General features: G+C 45.4%; 2 protein-coding genes across 2 annotated transcripts; both read right to left on the bottom strand.

Moving 5' to 3' along the window:
• Positions 1 to 481: 481 nt before the first annotated feature.
• On the bottom strand, positions 482 to 16,177 carry LOC135385883 (uncharacterized). Its single transcript, XM_064615474.1, has 9 exons — positions 16,083 to 16,177; positions 13,683 to 14,659; positions 13,563 to 13,628; positions 13,338 to 13,467; positions 7,356 to 7,531; positions 5,744 to 6,229; positions 4,177 to 4,616; positions 2,322 to 2,874; positions 482 to 2,011 (listed from the first exon to the last, which is right to left on the bottom strand). Exons 2-9 carry the CDS (start codon positions 14,640 to 14,642, stop codon positions 1,142 to 1,144), a joined length of 3,681 nt encoding a protein of 1,226 aa, XP_064471544.1. The 5' UTR covers positions 14,643 to 14,659; positions 16,083 to 16,177; the 3' UTR covers positions 482 to 1,141.
• A 3,056-nt stretch (positions 16,178 to 19,233) lies between these two features.
• On the bottom strand, positions 19,234 to 20,369 carry LOC135383913 (cellular tumor antigen p53-like). The gene has a single exon (XM_064613198.1). The coding sequence runs from the start codon at positions 20,260 to 20,262 to the stop codon at positions 19,285 to 19,287; it is 978 nt and encodes a 325-aa protein (XP_064469268.1). The 5' UTR covers positions 20,263 to 20,369; the 3' UTR covers positions 19,234 to 19,284.
• Positions 20,370 to 22,624: the final 2,255 nt, after the last annotated feature.

Below are 22,624 nucleotides of genomic sequence, written 5' to 3'. Positions count from 1 at the left end.
CTCTCGTGACGTGGTGAAGCTCACGCGCCGCTTATGCATGTTTGAGCTGTGCCGCTGTACGTGACTGGTCACGTGAGGGGAGTAGCATACGTCACGACGTCCTCTCGTTCTGCGATGCGCTCTTTTCGCGACGAGGAGAGTGTTTTTAACATGTGCGAACAGAGCCCTCGCGCTCGTTCTGTAGGTCACCTGCGCTCATCGTTGTTTCGCAGGAACTCATTTTATTCGTTGGAGAACACTCTGCACCAAAAAACGAAAAAAAAAAGGGGGGTCAGCTCAGTGTTCCTTTAACTTTGACATGAGGTACTGACTTTTAAAAGTATTTAACATTTAAGTTACGTACAAGTGTGCCGTCAGTACACAGCAACTGTTATACCTTTCGCTGCCACGGCTATAAAACTGTCAGTGGGGACTTAGATTTTTCAGTTATTTCTCGTTTTCCCGTAGTTGTGCACTCCATAAACAATAATTATTAGACACATGCGCACGGACATAATTTATTGTGAACTATCGAGCTTCCATAAAATAAAATAAATTCTTTGAGACGGCAAAACGCTTTCGTAAAACTGGACCGTTCAATAGTCACTCTGGTTGTCTGCATATCACACTGGAGGAGCATCACGAACCATTTTGTGCAAACTTCACTGCCCTACCAAGACTATCCTGCGCGACAGCAAAAAATGGAAATTGGAAAAATAGAAATTAGCACCAACACTGGAATCTTTGAAATGGATAAAACAGCATTAAAGTACAACGCAACTATAAAAACACAATGGAAACTTGGGCGAGTTGGTGACGCATAGTTGAACTAGAAATTAGTGTACCAGAAGACACACACAAAGACACTGTTCACGCACGTCTTCTGCTGTGATAGCTGCTAGTTCAATTATAAAAATACAGTAACAATATTTTGCGAATAGAATAGAATGCATAGAATGCAAGAATGGGTCTGCTTCTGCTATATACACTGTGCTCACAATACAAGCACCTCTGCAAAACTAAAACACTGAAGTACTGGATCTTGACTTGCTCTGCATACACATCCATAGGCTGCATGTTGGCAGATGATCATGCATATAGGACAGAACAAAGCATTATCTATTCCCCTTTCCTGTACAGAAACATATATTATTTGTCACAACTAGAAGCAAGAGTCCACATCATCCACGCCAGGCAACAGCCCTGCCTTTCCAATAAGGTGGTCTTCACTGTGATCTGCAGCAAGAACTGCTCCTGTCACAGTGAAGCTCTTTCTTATGGCATCCTGTGCTGTGCTGCACTGTAGGTGCTGCCATGCACGTGTTATGCAGTCCAGTGCCTCTTGTGGGCTTGGAACGTTTCTTGGCGATCCACTTTCAAGCCACGATTTTTGCACCAGGGTTTGGAAATTGCACCTCAACCACACGATAACCGGGTGCACCTGTGAAGTACACCCTCCAGGAGCAATTGCGACTTTAACATCCTCTGTACACGCTGCAAATGACACATGTGGCTCAAAGCAGTCGAGCAAGAGGAGGCTAGGGGAAGGCACGTAGCGTGACCAGAGGTGTGTGGCCCAGTAGTCTACGGTGGTCGCTTCCACCTTCATTTCATCTTGATGCAGAACAAAACCGTAGTTTGTGTTTTGGTTATAATTTGTACCTTTGAGAATGACTAGAGGTGGTAAGATTGCCCCGTCGGCCAAGCAAGCAAGAAGGACAATGGCATGAGCAGTCTCAAGGCCACATCTTCTGATGAGAAGAGTTCCACCTCCGCTAGCTGGGGAGGAGAAATATAATGGTACCTCATCCATGGCCCCAATTGCTGCATTCGTGAGGCTGTGTTGCTCTTGGAGCTGCTGGATATGATGGCGAAAGGCGTTCACTTTATCTTCTAGGATCGAAGGGAGTGGTGTGTCTAGTTTGGGCTGCTGTTGCAGGAGAGCTTGGTGCCTCTTGCAGAAGCGTATCGGCCAGCCTGCTGAGCACTTGAAGCCACTTCTGGTTTGAGAAAGCGCTGCTATGGCCCTCAGCTGGAAAAGAAGCACACATATTCAAGTGAACAACATGATGCAATTATGTGCCATGGTACAGCTTGATAATGATGCTGCTGCTGTTGCTATTGTCTAACCAAAACTGCTATGTCCAAGTATATTGCACCCAAGCTCTCCATAAAAAATGTGTAACAATAGGGTGTACACACAAAAGAAGGACAACAGTACATATATGCAGTACATTCACATGTTTGTCTACTCTAAGTGAAGCAGCTCAGTACAGCTCCTTGATTATCCTGTTCTTACAAACGAGTTCAGCTGTAGTATTGCAAAATTATTTCTTACTTACCTGAATATCGTGATGCGTTATTGTGCGGTTCTGTTCCAACTGAGTCAGCACCCACTCCAGGATTTCTTCATCTTTCTCATACCTCAGCTGTATGCCAAAACGTCTTGACCAACGTGAGTACCAGCCGATACTACACTTCATTGTCGTATCTCCATACTTGCGATAGGTCTCAGCTGCTACAGCTCTGACCTCTTGAGGCCCTGGCTTGTAGCCACTATTGCGGCATTGCTGATACCACTCAAACACCTCTTTCTCAGCTTGCAATGCCTTGGCACTCTTTGAAACTTCTTTTCTACGCACTTTTCCTTCTTTGGCCATAGCTTTAAGCTTCATTTGCGCCTTGCTCCAGTCAGATAGGCTGTTGCGGTCGATTTGGAAGCACTTCGCAGTGTCGGTGAGTTTCTGCCGCTCTGCTACTCTAACTATTTCTAGCTTCACGGCTGGAGGGAATGCAATGCGAGCTTCTTTGCCATTAGACTCAGACAGGTCACTGAGATTATCCTCAATCATTTGCTGCAGCTCGAGTCGTTTTTTGTGCCATATGTATAGCCACCTGAAAAGTGAGATTAGACGTGATTGCTTTGATAAACGCTATACAAATTCAGCTGTGAAACATTATAGCTAGGGCTCCAGGTTCTCGTAAGAAAGAGCAAACGCTGTAAAACGACAGACACAAAATATGAATGGGAAGCTGTCTTGCCAGAACGCTTACTGTTAAAGTAGCACAGAAGCCATTTTTAACACCCAGTTTTCTTCCTATAAAACTGTTTAGTAGGCCAGTAAGATGCACCATGCAAAGTAATTTACACCACAGAGTCATAATTATCGCAGAAATTGAATTTAAAATACGCCGCAAAAAGCAACCGTGCGCAATGGCGGTGATGAGCAGTACCAGCCTGTGATCTGCCTGGAACCTCGCGCTGACGCTATAAGGAGAACACTCGCTGATTGGCCTAGAGAAATGTTGTCTGCTACTCTGCTGTCGTCTGCTACTCCGCTGTTCGGGGTTCCGAATAAGCCTTTCTCCTGGCTCGGTAATGCTTCGGCCGCTCCTTCTATCCCCAATTCTCCGGGAGAACTGGCAAAACTGGTTTACGGCGGCAAAGGGACAAGGTGCTGACCGCCACTGACCAGCGAACCAGAACGAGTTCTCCTTATAGCGTCATCTGTGATGCGGCATCATACCTCCTCATCCTCGTTATAGCTGGAGTGGCAAATTAAGGGTGAACGTGCGGAGCCATGTTTATGTGAGTTTTTTTTTCTGGGAAACAAATTGCACACATCAAAACCTTTCGCACTATTCGGTATAATGACGCACACACTTTCATCAGACATTTTAATCTGAATTTTTTTTGGGTGGCCCTCTGTACTCCTTTAACATTATACTGGAGGCTCACATGTGACATCTGATGAGTGACCACTCAGTGTTCACTAAGCAACGTTCACATTGTTCACTGTTCACCCTGTTCAGTGACTCCAACCTTGAGGTGCCTCTAGGCAAGGATGGAGCTCAACCACATTACACAGATGCCTTGCGCATTGTTAAATGAAAGACTGCTGCACAGCGAATATGGGTGAAGGGAGCTACGCTTTCGTGTCGCTGGGGCTGGTACCCCACGATGCAAGGCAATATCGACACAACACGAAACCAACCAGTCATTAGAGCATGGCCTTCCTTGCTGAGCACTCAGTTACCGAAGCCCTCAAAAGTGGAGATTGTTGGATAAATCCAAATTACTTCAAACTTTACCAGCATTTGTTTTTCAGATTTAAATTCAAACACCCAGAACCCTAACTATGGCCAAATGCAGAGTTCTTTTCGCACAATAATGACGAAATAGTGAAAGAGATATACCTGCATGTTGATTCAACCTTGTCCTCACCAAAATGATCAATGATCCCTTTCACTTTTTCCTTAACGTGACTGGGTTCGATCTTGTGGCCTTTCATGTTGCAATCTTGCAGCCATTCTAAAAAGGCTACTTCTGGTGGGGGTGATGCAGGATGCTCATTAGAGCCCTTTGCCAGGGTTCCTCTCTCTTCAGGAAACATGCGTTCCAGCTTTTCTTTGTCACGGCACCACTCAGCAACTGTTGAATGATGAACGCCAAACCGCTCTGCAGTCTTTTTGAATGTCGTCTGCAATGCATGCTTAACCACTTGTAATTTGAATTCAGGTACGTAGCGCTCATTCTTCTTCTTTTGGGCTCCAGCGCTTGGATGGTAGTGATCACCTATTGCAGTGTGATCATCATACTGAAGAACAGATGTAACACCTCCACTGTGTGTCGGGTCCTGAAACAAGTTTTTAAGCCATCAGTTAACAATGGTTGGGCAGCTTGTAGTACCATGAAGTCACAAGGGTTCTGTGCTCCTTCTTCGCAAACCACCAATATCTTAGAGAGATCCAAAACTGGTCTCAACTGATATTGCACACATCTAGGGCATATCCGTGTCTTTGGAGGCTATTAAACGCTGTTTGTCCCGAAAACATTCAGCTGAGATTCATTTTTCTTCACAGGATTAGATATTAATAACCAGAGATCCCAGGATGCTGTTTGTCGTGGAAATACACCAAAAATGTCGATCTTGAGTTTGGTCACAGGAAAGCACAAATTTGGCATTTCAGAATGAATATTCACAAACTTTTTTTCCCAATGATGCTGAAAGAAGTGCATTTTGTTTCTCCACATAGACAAAAATAGTGCTACCCACTTCAGCATGACCCTTAGACCATTTCTTTGCTACCGTTTCTGGCAGATCCAATAGCAACCTCACAAGAGGACACAAGACAACACAACCCATATTTTTTCGGGTTGGAGGTCCTCGTTCAAAAACAGTCATTGCTCGCAGTCAACGGTCAACAGTGCAACAGTCAACGTGCTCGCTCAAATCCATATAATGGAGATTCAACCAATCAGGAACTTTGTTCTTCTCTGAATGCCAGCGACTCATGAAGGAAAATACACCCAGGCTGCCATAGCTTTACTTTAACAATGTTGCATTGTCGGGAAGCAACCTTCTGATAGAAATTATGAGAAAGAGCTCAACATTTTTGTGCTCTATAGCGACGGGTGTCACTGCAAGGCACAGGTGGACGTGGTTTACATGAATCCCGAAAATATATACCCTGACCAGATTGGAGCCAGGTTTTATTGAAAGAAACGTCCAAGAAACATTTAACTCTTGAAAGATACATGTATTTCATGTATGTTCATTTTGTTCAGTAGGGTACTTGAGTACATAACAGTGAAGTACTGGAGAAAGGTACCTAAAGTACCCAATTTGAAATGAACTTAAGTAAAGGATAAATACTCAAAATGCAATTAAAGTAGTGCTTGAGTGCTTGGTACTTCAAGTATACTCCCAATCACTCAAACACACGCGTGTTGTTGAAAGAGAGGGCAAGAGAGGTTACATACCATGGCTGAGCAGCTGAACCCGTGTGATAAAAAGCTATCATGAAATGAAGCAATGGGGTGACAATGTTGCTGTGGTGCGTCTTTGAGCTGGTGACTCGCATTTAAACTTGCACCTCCCCAGTACGAAGAGAAAGACAGGCTGCTGTGGACAGGTAATGGATCATGATCTTGGGTATAAAGTGGATGACTGCTTCCAAGTTGACACTTCACACTGTCTGGGCCAGAACTGGTATCACAGTCATTCAGTAAGACAAGGGGCTCAACATAAGGCTGTTCCGCTGATGTGTACGACATTTGCCCTGCACTTGTTTCACTTGTTTGGGAAGGGCAGGAAGGTGAGTTTGATGCAGTGCTCATTGGGTTGTTGCTCTCTTCTTTTCCAGAACAGAGAGGTGAACCAGAAGTATGTGCTGCTTGCAGGCTCATCTCAGCTTCATCATCATTGCTTAATGGATGACTATTCCCCGAAGAAGTTGAAGGCACATTCTGTAAAGAGGAAATGTTAATGCAATTACAATTACAGTTCTGTATATGGCATTAAAGGAATGACTCGCTTTCAAAATTTGTAATTATATGGAATTAATGTAACTGAAGTTTCCCTTTTGTTTGATGCAAGCTAATTATGTAAGTGAGGAGGGATGGAAGTTAAGGGAGATGAAGCAAAGGTGACTGTTCTCAGACTGGAACACACAAACACAACACAAGCCTAAGAACATGGAAGGTTGAAAGTATGGCAGTCGTCAAGAAGGCCAGGCAGCAGCAGAAATCCATCCTGCATGTCTTGATTACCAACTCTTGAGGCTTGTGCTGTGTTTGTCACTTTCTGTGTTCCGGACTTAGAACATTTCCTTTGCATCATGTTCACTAGATGCCACTGCTGCTGTTGTGTGTGCATACAGAAAACATTTAAGAAATAAACACTGTAAAGAGAGTTAGAGCGTGTCCTGCTCATCGAATGAAGCCCCTTGTCAAGTCGTCAGCAAGCTGTGCCACTGCGATATAATGTTCAGCGTACTTGACCAGTAATCAAGAGGTGCAGGGCCCACTCCTACAGACCCCTACCGCTGTCTGAATCTCTAGACGACTGTCATAGTTTGCAATGAATTAAATACAGATATTACATTTAGGAAGAAGCTCACCTCGTCAACTATTTCCTGCAACATTTCTTTCAGCAGAAAACAATACAGTCAAGCTTCATTGATGAACCCTCGGTTTACACATTCCCTAGATTTATGAACGGTGCCCTCTGGGTCAGAGCACATCCACTTTCTTATTCCAAACCCCAATTTATGAATGACTTTTTCCAGGAACATTAACCATTCATAAATCTGGGGATACTTGTAAACATCTTGGTGACAGCAGCTGATGCTGACAGAAGCTATTAAAGATAAAAAGGCCTCTGTAGGAATGCAACACAAATGTCTTATACAAAGAAATGTGTGAAGGTTGTGTGAGTGTACTTGTATTATCCCTTGTTCCTATGTTTCATGATATCTCTGCTTCCAAAATGTTCAGCATCACTAGGTGAATAGCAAGAAGAGAAACTGCACGCAGATGCGCTTGGTAATGATCAGCATCGCTGAATAGTTTAGAACAATAAACGGAGACATGCCTCGTCACCCTTGGAGGGCTCTGTTTGTGGTTCACAAGCTTCTCTTGCGTTCAGGATCTCACACCTGCTCTTCCAGGCTCGATACCAGCCATCACCAGCACGAAAGGCACTGTAGCCATGCTTGCCAAACAAATGCTGAGCTCGAGCACAAACAATTGCCTTTGTCAGCTTCTTCCCTGAAAACATTTGGAATACAAAAACAGTCAGCCAACAGAAAGTACACCCGCAACCATGAGTTGGAAAAAACATACTCTCGGATAATTCTGAATGTAACTTTATAACACTTTGGCTGCAAGACATAAGATTGTTCTGTCCACCTCCAGTGGAAGTTAGCGGAAGAAAGATTGTATGGACGACATGTGAGGCATTGCTCTGTCGACTCCTCGAATGAGATCTTCAGACTTGGTGGAGGGCACTGCTCTCTGCGGTCGAGTTCTTCCTCCATGATCTCCACTTCTTGCATCGTTTTGAATGTGTGAGCATAAGGATTAAAGCTGGGAAGGACGAGGCGGCCTAGAGACTCCGTAAGCACCAGATCACAGCCTGTGTTCTGAACACTTCCCAGTATTAGCTGTGCTGCCGTTGAGGTGTTTATCGATACTGCCTCTGTTGTTCTTCTGGGCAAAGTGGTGCAACATAGTCTGGTCACGGATTTCAAAGCAGTAGGGACCATATCCTCTTGGGGGCTCGACTCGGACACCCACTGAAGCCATTGCGGGGTTGAGTTAAAGTTGTGAATGTTCTGACGAAAATTCTTCTGCGGCCCCCTCTTCTCCGGTAGCAGAAGGGTCGAGGATGAATGATGAAGTCTTCGGTGTCTCAGATCAGGAAATGCACAATTTCTGGAACCGAGCATGGCAGAAACTTCTCCTCCAGGTGGCCTCTCTTGTTCCCACAAATCGTGCTCTTGGGAGCACATGCATATCCATAACCCCAAGAAAGTTTCTCAACTTGGCAAGAACAAAGGGACATTCCAGCTAGATGAATTGGACAGGCGTCGTTGTCAGTGAGCATCCATTTCCCTCTCTCTTCTCAGAAGACCTTCCTCCTCAGTTTAAACCTCAGTACAAACTCTGTGTGCATCTTAATGTTGTTGTCTCTGAGGTTCTTCTTCGGCCTCAGCATTTCTCCTCCAAGCCCATTCCGCATCTCTTTCCACTTGCTGTTCTTCCTTTGTCTCGAGTCATTGCTGTCATTGCTGCCACTCTGCAGCCACTACCCTATGGATATCCTTAGGAGCAAATGGGATGACATTCAAGTCATGGGCAGGGCTCCGATGGAAGAGCAAGTGCAGTGAAAGATGTCGCTCATTGCCATTGTCAACCGCACATTCGTGGCATGGCAAATTATATTATTCGGCAGTGATGGCCAGTAGTTAACTACATGTAGTTAAACTACCTGGTCGTAGTTAAAAAGTAGTTATCAACTACTTGCAGAAATGTAGTGGCAACTACTCGTTAAAATACTATTTCGAGTAGTTAACTACAGTAGTTAGGTTACTGCAGGCGCCAACTACTTCCGATTTTGCAGCAAGCATTACGACAGGATTGTGCTTCCAACTTACATTGGGCTACTTGTTTGATGAGAAAGGAGGTGCAGAGCAATTGTGCCGTGCACGTGTAGTAAATCTTCACTTTTAATGCTTGTCTAGTGCAGCCTCATTTGCATGAATTTGCATTGAAACCGCATAGGATGGCTACATGATCGATCATTGTGGCTAAGCGAAAATATTTTACGGTCCACAGTGGCGCAATCGGCACCCACCACAATATCTGTGCATGGCGCATTGATCTGTGACGAGGGGGCCTGTGTCTAAATCTCGTACATGGTTCGTCGTATGTTGTACGTACCGTTATAGCGGAAGCTTTCACTCCATAGAAAATATTTCCGCAGCAAGCTCTTTTGTCAGCACATAATATACAAGAGACAGGCAGAGGATTTTACGACAGTACATGAACTAAGCGACGTAGGCACAAGAGTATATTTTAAGTGTCATTATCACTGCTTCCCCAAGAACACTTGCGATCATCAGGACGTCCTCAAAGTGTCATCGCGTCCTCGTCCGTGATGGGATGTCCGGAGGAGATCCAGAGTGTGTCATCATAGGATTTTCCAGTGATAGTCATGCATACGTCCTGCGGCCGTCAGCCAGAGGACATATATAGGAGAAGTAAATTACCATGTTGTGCATTTCAATGGTTCCACCCATTAATTAGTGTTCGGGTTTGTTTGTCATAACCAGATTCAACCGAACCAGCAGTGATCATGTATAAACTACAAAAAATACTACAAAGAGAAAATATAAAAAATACAGGGGTACCAATAGAAATTGAATGATTTCAATGGATACTCTATGCACTGGGTTCAAGGTGCGATGAAATATAGCTTGCTAGGTCTTTCATTGTAATCTTGTTGCCATGAGCATCAGAGCAAGGGCCCTGACGGGATGCTACACGGAGCACTTCAGTGGAAGATACAGAAAAGTGACGGCATATTACAGCACGTGCTTAACTTTCGATTGATGTTTTACATCAACTAAGTAGGAAACACGGACGTTACCATGGTTGTAACCTAATACTCCAAGGAACTCATCCTCACCCTCACCTAGGTACCTCACTCTTCGTTTTGACTGATATGCTAGGAGGACTCTCGCACTTGCGGGAGTTCGCAAGACAAGCAATACATAGTATATGTTTTATCTGCGAAAGGAAATGCCAGTACCGCATATTTTTTTCATAGTGAACTGCCTTAGACGTAGTGGCGCAGGACCTTTTATATTTTTGCTTTTTATACCACGGCACCCATTCTTCGTCATCGAAAACAATCAAAGAGGAGAAACGGAAAATGACAAGCTGGTGGCCGGTTGAAAAACTGGAAAAAAAAAAAAAAAGAGAGAGAGAGAGAGTTGGTTTCTTACTCTAAACGTCTGCTCACTTCAAAAAGAGAGAAATGAAAGAAGATTCACTATAGCTACATGCAGAAGAACATATGATCCTATAGTGCTCCTGAGACTATCCCATTTTTGCCCCAGATGTTGTCCCTAGGATCATCTCTGGAGTCTCATTCTAACACTTTTCTAACAAATTGAGGATCCTGGGGGATATTTCTAGAATTTCATTTCTGTCCAACAGTGACATCCTCAGGATGAGTGAGGGATGTCAATGTGTTCTTGGTTGTGATTCATATTTAGGTGTCCAAGGACACTACAAGGGATTGGTGTTAATGGACGACGTTAAGTAGTTATAGATGTAGTTAAAATACATTGCAGCCAGTTAAAGAAGTAGTTTTAACTACTCCCCTGAAAAGTAGTTGAACTACTAGTTAAACTACTCCATTGCAAAGTAGTTAGAAGTTGTAGTTAAAGGGGCCGTAAACAGGTACAAAAGGTGTACATTTCTTTGTGTTATATTAATGAAACTTAGGCAGTGAAAACTCCTTGCAATTACTAACGCTCAAAAACAAAAGGCGCTTGCATACGGATGAAATATTCACTGCACTCTTTCGCAATTTAGCTCCGCCCCGCGCTCTAACTTTACGTCATTTTGACGTAGCGCTTTCCTCACCAATTACGATCGAGTGTTCCACGTATGATTTTATTTCAAATGCGGAATTGGACTAGATGAACGTGAATCCTCTTCTATTCAAAATCTAAACAGTTGCAGCCTCAAACTGAAAAAGAAATGCGTTTAATTTAGGTATCATACGCGCACTACGTTTTCTGGGCAGTAGCACGCAGCACACCACGAGCGCGAATGAATATCCGGGACTACAGTTCCGGAATCTTAGGTAGGTGCGCGTTGGGACATCTTCGTCATCTTCGAATGGTTCCGAGAACTGGGCTGCCGTACTTTGGTTTGAGCCATGCGGCGTGGCGTCACCAGCTCGCGTGGTTCAGTGGATAGCGTGCTGGCCATGTCACGTCGTGGCTGGGAGGAACCCGGGTTCGAATCGCGTCATGTGATAGCAGTCGAACTTTTGACGTTTACGCCAGCCGGAGATGTTGAAGATGTCATGACGTTGAATTTCGAAACCACGGAGCGCAAAACGTCGTTTCACACAAACAAACTGAGTGCTCCGACACACAGCTGATAACGAAGTATGTTTATTGGCTGGTAATTTGAAATGTCATGTGCGCAGCTCGGCCCCCCGATTGGACGGCAAAACGCTACGTAGCCATGTGACGTATGCATGGTGGAGAGAGGCTCGCTGGTTACTCATCTTTGAAAGCAGTTATATGGGTCAATGAGCTGGCACGAGCCGAACGAAATGTATATTTGGGTATTATGATCTGCGTTCTTTCATGGGGTATCATTATTTCAGAAATGGTTGGTGTCCTGTTTACGGCCCCTTTAAACTACTGTAGAAGTAGTTAGTGGCCATCACTGTTATTCGGTGCGTCAAGACACGGCTACTGACAGATTTCACCCTAGGTAGTGTCTAACCAGCATCCTCCCAGGCATGTGATCCCTGACTGGCAAGAACGAGGGGCGTTCAAGTCAAACCGGGACTTTCTGTCTCCTGAGTGTACAAATGGCTCCCGCTACGTCTTTTTCATCATTTTCACACGCGACAGGCCTCCGCGTTCACCACGTAGTGGTCCAAAGTTTGTGCAAAACAGAAGACACGTGCTAGACAAGATGGGCAACAATGAGGCGAGCGCACACATCGAACATCGAATTGTCATGAAGTTTCTCGTGAATGAAGGCGTAAAGTCATCTGAAATTCACAGAAGACTTCAGGCTCAGTATGGCCATGATACACTTAGCCCCAGCAAAGGGTTTGAGTGGTGCAAATGGTTCCAAGACGGCCGTACATCAGTGCAGGACGATCCCGGCCGGGGCGGCTCGGAGCCCAGTGGCAGAGTTCCTGAGAACATCCAACTTGTGGAGCGCCTGATCCTCAAGGACCGACCGATAACATGTCTCGAACTGGCTCGAACGACGGACCTTTCTGTGGGAACGTTGAACACTATCATTCATGAACACATCCAGTTTCGGAAAGCCGCGCCTCATCACCAAAGGAGTCCTCCTCCTACAGGACAATGCACGCCCGCATACCGCTTATCTCACCACACGCACCTTACAGGAACTTGGCTGGGAGTTGCTGCCACATCCCCCTTACAGTCCAGACCTCGCCCCTAGCGAATTCCATCTCTTCGGGCCACTGAAGGCGTTCCTTGGAGGCCGCCAGTTCAGCTGCGACGACGAGGTCAAGAATGCGGTCCGATCATGGCTGCTACGCGTCGGTAAGGATTTCTACGCTGCTGGCACCCGAGCCCTCGTGAAACGCTGGGACAAGTGCATTGGTGCCCATCTGGAGATTACGTTGAAAAATAAAACTAATTTCTCGCCTGTAAGTTCATTTTACTTTTGCGAAAAATAAAAAGTCCCGGTTTGACTTGAACGCCCCTCGTAGTACCACTGCTCCACACGTACTATTTTCTAAATGGCACAGTATTTTTTAAATTTGATTTTCTTTTTCTTTTTTTGTTCCTTGATTCCCTCAGCTCCCCCAAATGACACCTTTCAGTCTTCTCTCCGATGTCGACGTGTGAAAACAGCGTGATGGATAGATGGGCATCACATCTTATTATGTGTGCATGTATTTTCTACCCGATGTACATGTTACATTTAGGTGCCTTTTACATACATGGGAATAAAAGTTGTGGAATTGTGGGCACCACCAAAGTGGCAGTTGTTTTTGGCAAGCCTACTCACTAGACATTGCTAACAATAAATAAGTCGAGGTACGAGGTGCCGGGTACGCGTCACCAGGTGATGACATCAGCACTGCCTACCTGCTGCTGAAATCCAAGGATAAGTCCCGCAGCAAGCATGTAGTGAAAAGCGAGCGTACAGTGCTTTCTTTTCATCTTACAAAATCGTTATCAAAGTGACAGTAATAAAAGCGGGCAGTAGAAAACTAGGGTTTCTCTGAGCAATCTCAAGGGGCGAGAATATTATTTTCCATCACTTTCTGTACCTTTTTTTTCCAGAGCTTTGCACCATTTCCACAGATCGCAGTCTATCTTCGTAGATCCTCTGCTTACGCGAGGTACATTGTGCTTCTTCGAGACAGTTTTCTCGTGAGTGGGTATAGCTGGAAGTTGAATCTGTGTGCCATGCACGAAAAAACTTTTGTTGACTTCATCACAGCTCAAAACTCATGAATCTGCCTGTATTCTAAGAATAAAATAAAAGTTCTTACATCATGTTCAGGCACCATACTGGTCATTTCTATTGGCAGCTGCAGTTGTGTGACTTTACTGACTTCCTGCAAAATCAAGAACATTGAAAATTCATTCATGAGTATTGTGAAGTGCACTACCTTCTGCAACATCCCTCCTTGAGATGTGGGATCCTTCAAAAGTACGTTAAATTTCGCACACCACCGCCACATCCACTCCATCCCAACAGTGGTTTCATCCATCTTTAAAGTACATGCCCTCTCAAGAAGGTCCTCGACCCTGACATCATGTCCTGACATCAGATCCCTTCGAATTCCAACAAAGACATCGGTCTCCCACTGTGGACAGCCATCATCTATCGCTTTCCTCGTAATTTCTTCTTTCATGCTCAACCAATCACTCACCGACGCTTCGTCTAATGACAATAACGATGAAGCTTCTTTTGTGCCCTTCTCCTGTGCAAGCCGTATTGTGAACAGCTTGAATGCTGGCGCATATGTATCCTTTGACTGTTCTGCTTTTAATCGTAATGAATCTGACAGGCGTTGTGGAACTGTATGTTCAGTCTTAGCAGGAATGGTCTGTGCAGTACGGGACTTCATCCACAATTTGATCTTGCTGAGAGAGACGGCAAAATGCTTTGCAGCGCTTTCCATGCCGTGTGCTTCTGCATGCCTCGCAGCTTCGGCTCTGAAGGACTTTGGGAATGTCTGATATCTTTTCATGGAAGTGGGAGGCGTCAACGTTCGCTTTGGCACTTTTTGTGCTACAGCAGAAGCTTGAGAAGCATCAGAATGCCTTTTAGGCCTTTCAATTTCTGTCTCATTATCTTCCTGAGGTGCAAGTTCTACGTAAGTGCAGGAGCTCCCATTATCTCTTATCTTGAATTTTAAGAGTATCCTTTTTCTTCCTTCTGCTGGAGTAGCTTTGTTCTCGGCATTTTCAGGCTTTGATGGAGAAATGGTTCTCTTGGGAGGACGTTCAAATGAAAGTGATTTATCTGTATTTTTATCTGTATTGTCAGAGTCATCACTAAATTCGTACTTAAGAGGCACAGCTTGTTTGCGTCGAGGACGCTTCGATGATGTGACATCTGTCATTGTTGCTCAGGAAAAATCTGTATTAAAAAGAAAAAGAAACATTATGCAGAACATTTCTTTTCCTCATTTGTCAAACCAGAGCTGGCACATGCTACAAAGTGCTACAAAGTTGACTGGTCAATTTTGCTGTCATCTTTGTGGTGGGGAGACACTGTACCCACCATGCCTTAAATATTATCGTACATTGTCATGCCTAACTAGGGAAGAAACCGTGTATTCACACGAGCGACATCCTCAGAGAATATTCTACAGGAAGAAAAAGCAAAAGCACTGCTTACAGAGACGAAGTTTCGTCCCGTGTTATGTGAGCATTCACACGGTGCGGAATATTGGGAGTGGCGTACTGCGCATTTAGCAGACGATACTTAGCAGACGACACCGTCATTGTGTTTTCCTGTCGTCTGCTACGAAATATCTTGTGGCTGTGTAGCAGGATATTCTCCACGGTTAACAGTGTACGTGAAGACACGACGTTGAGCGCTCGCGCTCACGTGACAGCAGAAAGCTATGACGCTTTTCACATCTTCCGCTTCTGGGGAAATGTCGCTCGTGTGAATAAACGGAAAACAAACCTTATCTACACTGTAGGTCATACACAGGGGCTCCGCAAGGTGGATTCCAATAGTTTGAGGGAAGGAGTGGTCTGCCACATGGCCTTGAATGGTATTCATTCACAAAGTACAAAAAGAAAACAGCCCCCCCCCCCAAAAAAAAAAAATAATAATAATAATAACCGAGAACATTATGCAGCATGCGTGAGTGGATGTTGGGTTTGTACATACTTTGCACAGCAGGAACAAAATGTACGAAGTTATAGAAGTTGCTTTATTCGTGTTTCAGTCCATGATTACTTATTCAGTGCCGCTATTTAGTTTTACAACTTGATGATTTGACATGATTTCTCGCAGGTCACCGTAGCGTCAAACTGAGGGGCAAATAACAATCATTGATGACTGATCAATCAAACACTTTCATGGTACCAGAATTGCGCAAAATCACACGTTTACTTCTACTCATGCACTCAGGATACATTTTGGATAGGGACCGCGATGTTCAGATAAACGCGAGTTTCATCATTTCCGTCATAGAACAGGCATGCATTTCACCTATCAAAATAAGCCTTCTAACACATAGTGTATTTGTTTTAGTGCAATCACGTGCGCCTTTGTGTCAAACAGAGAATTGACTCCGATGTTTCCCCATGCTATGTGATGATTACAACTCAGAAGTTTAGTGTAATTAGACCACACACATACAAAATGCCCAAGATGCAACCGCATCAGAGGCATCAGATGCGCGCTTTGCAACAGATAACATTTGCGTACCAGCAAAAATGAAAAAATAAAAAATAAAAGAAGCCATGTGTACAACAGAGCTGTAGGCTATAGCATGCTACATGATGTGAAGCGCAAATGCAGTACATAATTTTAGAATACAAACCCAGGAAACGCCGAATTCTAAAAACAAACATGGCGTGGATTATTCACCATTTGATGCCTCCGAGGGCTATGTGGCCGCATATACGGGAGTGCGTCAGTGCGCTTTCTCGCAATGTTTATTTTAATCCGTTTCGCGGTAAAAATGCAGAAAGAAACTATCTTTTGTTTCTCTGCATGAAAACTGAACAGAACTGGAAAAGAAAACGCCGAATTAGTTTAAATGTCAGATGAAATTACCAGCACTATAGCTAAACTGCTCAAGTGGCTCACTCCACTCACAAGAATGTCATACCTACATTATACATTCCTGTGTCTTTACGTATAATATTTGGAAAGTGCAGTTCGGCGAGTTCAGCACTTCTCCTCATTTGCCGTAACTTAACGAGGTAGCGTTCTACCCTGGCAACTGGCAACCATGTAAAAGTGCCACTGCTCAGTGCTGAGATGATTTGCCGTAGCCGTAGCCACGCGGGAAATTCAATTCGAGATGATTCGAGTCATCGAGGTTGCCTCTTGAGTCGATGATTCGCAAATGTTTCCAAGCATCCGGGTGTCCTGAGGACGAAATGCGTTGCAAAAGCTCGCTGGACTCACAGGGAAAATGCATAGAGACATACAAGTTTCATCCGCAAATGACGACGGTGATCTTTTGCTGCTTCGCTCCGAGGTACTGCTTGAAGCGAAGTTAACTATAAGCAGGGATCTTCCCGGACTTTTCCTCTCGTTGGAGGGAGGGGGGGGGGGGGGGGGGGGGGTAACGTCCATATCTGCTGCTTCCGGGCAGGTATCCTGTGGGGGTTGCAAGATGTTCGTAACAGGCTTTCTGGTGTGTGGGGGGGGGGGGGGGGGCTTGCCCCCCCGGAACATGAACTAGGGGGGAGCGCCGCCTCCCCCGGGAAGTCCCGCTAAGAGACTGACACCAACCTTTGGGGCTCGGCGCGCCCGGGTCAAAAGAGCGAAGAGGCACCAACCCCAAAAATGCATCTTGCAATTGCATCTTGCATCTAGCAATCAGATCAATGAAACGAAGCAGTCGAAAAGGTACCAGCAGCTGCCAGTGAGGTGTAACGGTAGGATCTTCGGAACGCATATCCGTTGGGAGCGGGTTCAACTCCCGCTGCTCCATTTCATTGGCCATATTCATATATTGCGCGCATTTCGGGTCAAACACCAAGGATTCAATGCATTTTGTTCCTTTTGCCCTCAGTTTTCAAAGGCGTAATGCCGTTCTCTCTTTTTTTTTTTTTTTCTGTTTCTCTTTCTTTCTTTTTTTTTTTTTCTTTCTTCCTCTTATTTCTATACCAGTTCTGCATACATCATAGGATCCCGCCAGAGTGTGTGATTGTTCAGCTTTAGTTTTGTGTTCTTCAGTTTTCTTTTCTTTATCTTTCCTTCTTTTTGTTTTCTTTTGCGTTCTTCTTTTCTTTGCTTTTTTTGTCTTCCCCCTTTCACTTTTTTTAATAACAAGCCGACATCCATCTGGCTTACCTTTCCTTACTTTTTTTTCGTAATAAACATACCCCTCCCCGGCCAGAGTACTTACTTCGCGGTGCGCCCTTGCCCCCCCCCCCCCCCCCCCCCCGGGAAAATGAAAACTCTCCGCATCTGCCTGCACCTATGATATCTCGATACAAAATGATCATTAACGAATTTGTTTTGTGTGTGCGGTTTTTCTTTTTTTACACACATTGTCACTTCTGACAAACGACGTAAGTGTGGGAAGCATACCTATAATGTGAACCACCATATGAGATGGACCAACCGATGGTGACCGACCGTGCATAAGTGTCGCGGGAAACACGTGATTTATTTTGGTTTCTGTGTTTCTGTCATGTAAGGTATATTCTGCGTCTTGTGATGCTGTTGTTTGCGCTCATGTGCATACGGCTAGGAAGTACAAATGCCAAGACTCTGCATAGCAGTGTGGACTGATGTGTATTTCGTTGGTGCGTTTTTGTCTATTGGTCCATTACCCGTGTCTAAAGGGGGGGGGGGGTTCAAACAAATCCCCCGAAATCGTACTTTGGGTAGTGCATTTGGTGGAGGCAGCGAAAAGGAATCCCTCTCGCCCATGTAAAGTCCCCATAGAACCACCCCTACCCCGAAATATTCGTCTGGTTGAAAATGACGGTATGATGGAAGTACCAGAAGTATATTTTTCTGGTGACGTCACCTCGCCGCCATACTGGTAGGCCCCTCGAAGTTATGTTCCCGCATTCGTACGCTGCCATACGCTTTTTGGATAAAGCATAAAAAGCAAACATAAAAATTACTTGGATATGCTACAAATCACGCAGCACAATAATTTTGAAACGCCAAATATACGGTGACTGCGATATGGGTATGACTTGGATGGGACCTACAGTATGGCGGCCGATGGCAGCTCATCTGCTTGCTTGCGACAGTGGCGGACGGATGACGTCATGTGAATAAACCCTTTGCGATTACGGAACCTAATATTACAACGCTTCTCTCTACCTTTCACCAGACGGCTGCTTCCATCTCGGTTGCGCAGGGTTCTGAGTTTGGGGGGCCTTCGAGAGGGGTGCAGCCAGGGATGGAGCCCCGGGGCCCGCCCGACCCAAGCCGGACGGTTGCCAGCACCGCAGGAGATGTGAGGAGGGGGTCTGGGCAGAACATATCCGGAGTCATCATGCCCCAGCCGTTAGGCAGTGATTTATCCTGACCCAGAACCCCCCCCCCCCCAACTTTTCTATCTGAGCACCCCCTTTTTAAGTTATGGAAGAATTATTTTTCCTTGCCCGCCTGGAGCAATGGCATTCAATGGAATGCCTCTGTAATCTTTGAAACATTTGTATTTCATAATTTGTCCATAGACTTTTGGCATTCTATACAACGGCTGTTTCCGTACTATGCCTGTAACATATGTCATTTTGTAAAACCTTCTAATAAAGGACAAAGTGAACGTTATGAACGGCGACGTATAAAAGAACAAGAAAGCCCGCCAACCGGCCCACCAAAACCGCTTCTGTCCATTCGCTCGGCTTCTGCTGAGTTCCAGTCACCCACCAAACTTGGACAACAAAAGACACTGAGGGATTACGAACTATGAAAGGCAACGTACCCCGAAAAACAGTAAATAGTGAGTGCAACCAGTGTGCGTGAATAACACATCATAAATGGAAGGGATGCATAGTATTGTTGGGGTTTATTGATTGCATTTGAGGCAGAGAATGAAAGCTCTACTTCTTGGTACGTTCGCGGGCGGTGTGGGTTGCAGTCTTCTTTTTCTTCCTCGCCTTCTCTGCTTCGAACAGCTCCAAGGCGTCCTTAACTTTACGCAGGAATTCGTACCTCTCCTTGTCACAAACATCGATCGTGTAAATCTTCTTTTTACCATGTTCGTTGTCGGACGGTGCACGCTTCCGCTGCATTTCATCGTGCTTCCGATCGCGGCACGGACAAGCACAAGCCTTCACTTCCACGACACGACGTGCAATGTCTCGACCTTCCGGAGATCGTAGAATAAAAAGCACAGCAGTAGCCTGTCGGTTGATGCTACCTGCACAGCTGTTGCGACACATGAAACGCAACCTGTACGTGAACAGATCGTTACTGTCACGATCCGGAGCCTCGTAAGGAACTGTGAGAAAGTTACGCTGCCCGTTTGCTTCATCTTCGGAGTACACGGTGGCTGGGTGATCGCAGAGTATCCAGTGATCACGAGAATCATTCTTTCCGTCCGATTCGGCAGCGTGTACGGGACACCGGCGAATATTTTTGAGCCTCAGATCTGGATCTCGAAACACGGCGACAATGCAAACAGTCGTACCTGGAGGCTGAGCTTGGTCAGTGACGAAATGAGCTGGAACCGCGTTGCCCATCACGGTGTATAGCTTGCGCCTGTCTTCCGAGTACGTCCAAACGTTGTTTGTTGATGCATAATCTTTGAACTTAACTTGGAATCCAACGTCACCTGGCCAGTCTTCAGCACTGTGGTTTGCGCAGTTTGTGTTTGGTACCTGAACATTCGTCGAATGAGGTTCGACGTCTTCTTGCTTGACAGTTGTTGAGCAAAGGTGAGGCATGTTTTCGTGCTTGTCGAACCACTGGAGCCCAAGTGTATCATCGGCGGTCAGCAGCGGCAGCTCATAGCCGAGCTCCCACGGGTGGAGAATGCCAGAAAAGCTCTCATTATCCGATTGTCCCATCTGACTCATGGTGAAATTCTTGCATGTGATTCAGAGCAGCCGACAAAACAGAACAAGTTGAGGCGCGCCGCCGGCCGGTCCCGCTGGTGCTCTGAACCCTCTGAACCGGAAAGGGACGTCGTCGGAGAGGGTCAGAAAAAGAAGTGACGTATGCCTCTCTCTGACTTTCTCCTCCCAACTCCTCCTCTTTGGAGATTACTCTTATAACGTGACCTGCATCTCGAGAGAGACTTGGCTCCGCGCTTCTACGCATGCACCTCCGTGGGCCCCGTGGGCAGCGCTGTGGCTCCACCCACCCACCAGCGCTCTCTCGCCCCCCGTCTACACCCGCGCGCGGTTCGCTTCGCTTCTTGCGACTCTCCAAAAGCGCGCGAACTTCGGGTTCATGTTTCTTCTCCTGCAAAATTGGGAAGACGACTGACTGCCCTTATTGCGATCGCCGTAGCAGCACTACCTTCAACCTCAATCGTCACGTCTTAAACGTTCACGGAGTAAAGTTTAACGACAAGGGTAACTTCGCCTGCTGTCACTGCTTCACCAACCATCGACATCTTGAAGACTTGGTGGCACACCATGAAACTACTCACGGCTTCCCTGCAAAATATGAAATGCGGGAGTTTCCATCGATGGAAAGTAAGTATCAAGAGGCAGAAGCGGGTGCTGTAACGATGGATTATTTCAGCTACTGAGGCAATGTCCCCCACTTTAAAAATGACAAGATGATGATAAACATCTGGAGGGCTCCTTGCAATGGACAAAAGTAAAGAAGAAATCTCAGGCATTTTAGTACAACAAAAAAGAAGAAAACTCAGGCATTTTTTTTTACAGTCAGTGTCATGGTTACTAGATGACATGCAGCTTGTTGTGAAAAGCTAGCATATCTCAAAGCTTATTTCAGTCAAGACACTGCCTTAAGTAGTTCAACAACTTGCTTCATACCAGGGATTTCCTTACACCCTCCTTGCATTTTTGCAACACCCCTCCTGAAATTTCACACGTGACCCCACCCAGCTCGGCCACCAACACGTTCTGGTAGAGAGTCCAGCGCTGCAAATTACATCCTGTACTGTCAAACTTGGGCTGTAGGACCACAGTCATACAAATGATCGTACCAAGCATTTGTCCAATCTGTGTGCTAGGTATTCACTGAGCTTCGTGAGACAAGGTGCTAGTCTTTTTTCTTTGTCAGTCGTGTGATTATGCATCTTAATGTGGAAATGCCGTTCATAATGACTCTGTATTCTAATTTACTGTGAACTAATGTAATAACATGTACATACAAAACGGGAAAGTTGTGCAGAGATGTCACCATTGTGCCACAATTCTTTCCATGCCTAAGAAAAATTCCTTACGTGGGACCTTCACCAAGCCTACCCCCCCCCCCCCCTTCCCCCCTGAAAGCTCGGCACCCCACAGCAGCAAATTTCTGGGAAAGTCACTGCTTTATACTCCCAGCCCAGCATAACAGTAACACTCAGAAATATTTGAACAGAGTTTAGAGAGTGGAAAGAAGAAATGGAGAAGACTACACACTCCAGATTTTCGGCGTTCGACGTTCGTCGTTCAACTAGTAACTGCATTTATCTACTACGGTAGTCTGGAAAGACCACGCAAAGGCTGGGACAAGGTTGGAGACCTACGGTTGGCTAACCTTGTCAGTAGCACACTCAATAACCCGAGTATTTGTGTACGTGCTGCTGACAATGTAAGTCAAAGTTCTGTAACCTTGTCCCCGTCTGAGCTCGGCCTCGCTGGCCGCAGAGGCTACAGACCAGTGCTGCTATAGTGCAGGCGAGGCACAGGCATATTACAAAGGGAATTCATGACTGACTCTTACCCCGAATTATTGCAACCGTGTTCACAGCATATCGTACGCGCGGAAGGCGTCAGTATATATATGACACGTAATTTGAATGGAATATTTTTCGTGCCTCTTCAAATGCATAATTAGGGTTTGGGGCAAAATTCGCTAAAACCCGTTTGTGGCATGCAATTTGCATCATTGTCGTTTGGAATAAAATCTGAAGGAAAAAATAACGAAAAAGGAAAACTAACGTAGCAAGTACGATGAAAGATGATTTCAGTTCTCTCTTGTTTAACGCAGCACGGCTTTTCCGCATCTTGCGTTCGTCCGAAATGCGAGAAACTTTTTCCCCACCTGATATCGCCCGGTCTTACGGCTCCCATAAATAAAATGCCCTTTTAATCCCGATTTGCAAAAAATGCAAGGCCCCTAATTGTAATGACATAAACCGACCAAGGGAAAAGAAACGGGTATAGTTATGGGTGGCTGTATATCTATAGTTTTCTTCCGCGTTTTTGTCTGTACTTCAACACATAATGCCAACAGAGCAAATCCTTTACCAGAAAG

This window comes from Ornithodoros turicata, chromosome 2 (assembly GCF_037126465.1).
Source record: "Ornithodoros turicata isolate Travis chromosome 2, ASM3712646v1, whole genome shotgun sequence".
Lineage (NCBI taxonomy): Eukaryota > Metazoa > Arthropoda > Arachnida > Ixodida > Argasidae > Ornithodoros > Ornithodoros turicata.
Note: the sequence above shows the minus strand (reverse complement) of the source record. Positions and strands in the feature narration are given on the sequence as shown.

Excerpts from the sequence above, each read along its gene's own strand:
- LOC135383913 (XM_064613198.1), bottom strand. The coding sequence starts at position 20,262 with ATGAGTCAGATGGGACAATCGGATAATGAGAGCTTTTCTGGCATTCTC.
- LOC135385883 (XM_064615474.1), bottom strand. The coding sequence starts at position 14,642 with ATGACAGATGTCACATCATCGAAGCGTCCTCGACGCAAACAAGCTGTG. Across the intron at positions 13,468-13,562 it reads GTATGGTGCCTGAACATGAT|ATTCAACTTCCAGCTATACC; the intron begins GTAAGAACTTTT and ends CATGGCACACAG. Across the intron at positions 2,012-2,321 it reads TAACGCATCACGATATTCAG|CTGAGGGCCATAGCAGCGCT; the intron begins GTAAGTAAGAAA and ends CTTCTTTTCCAG.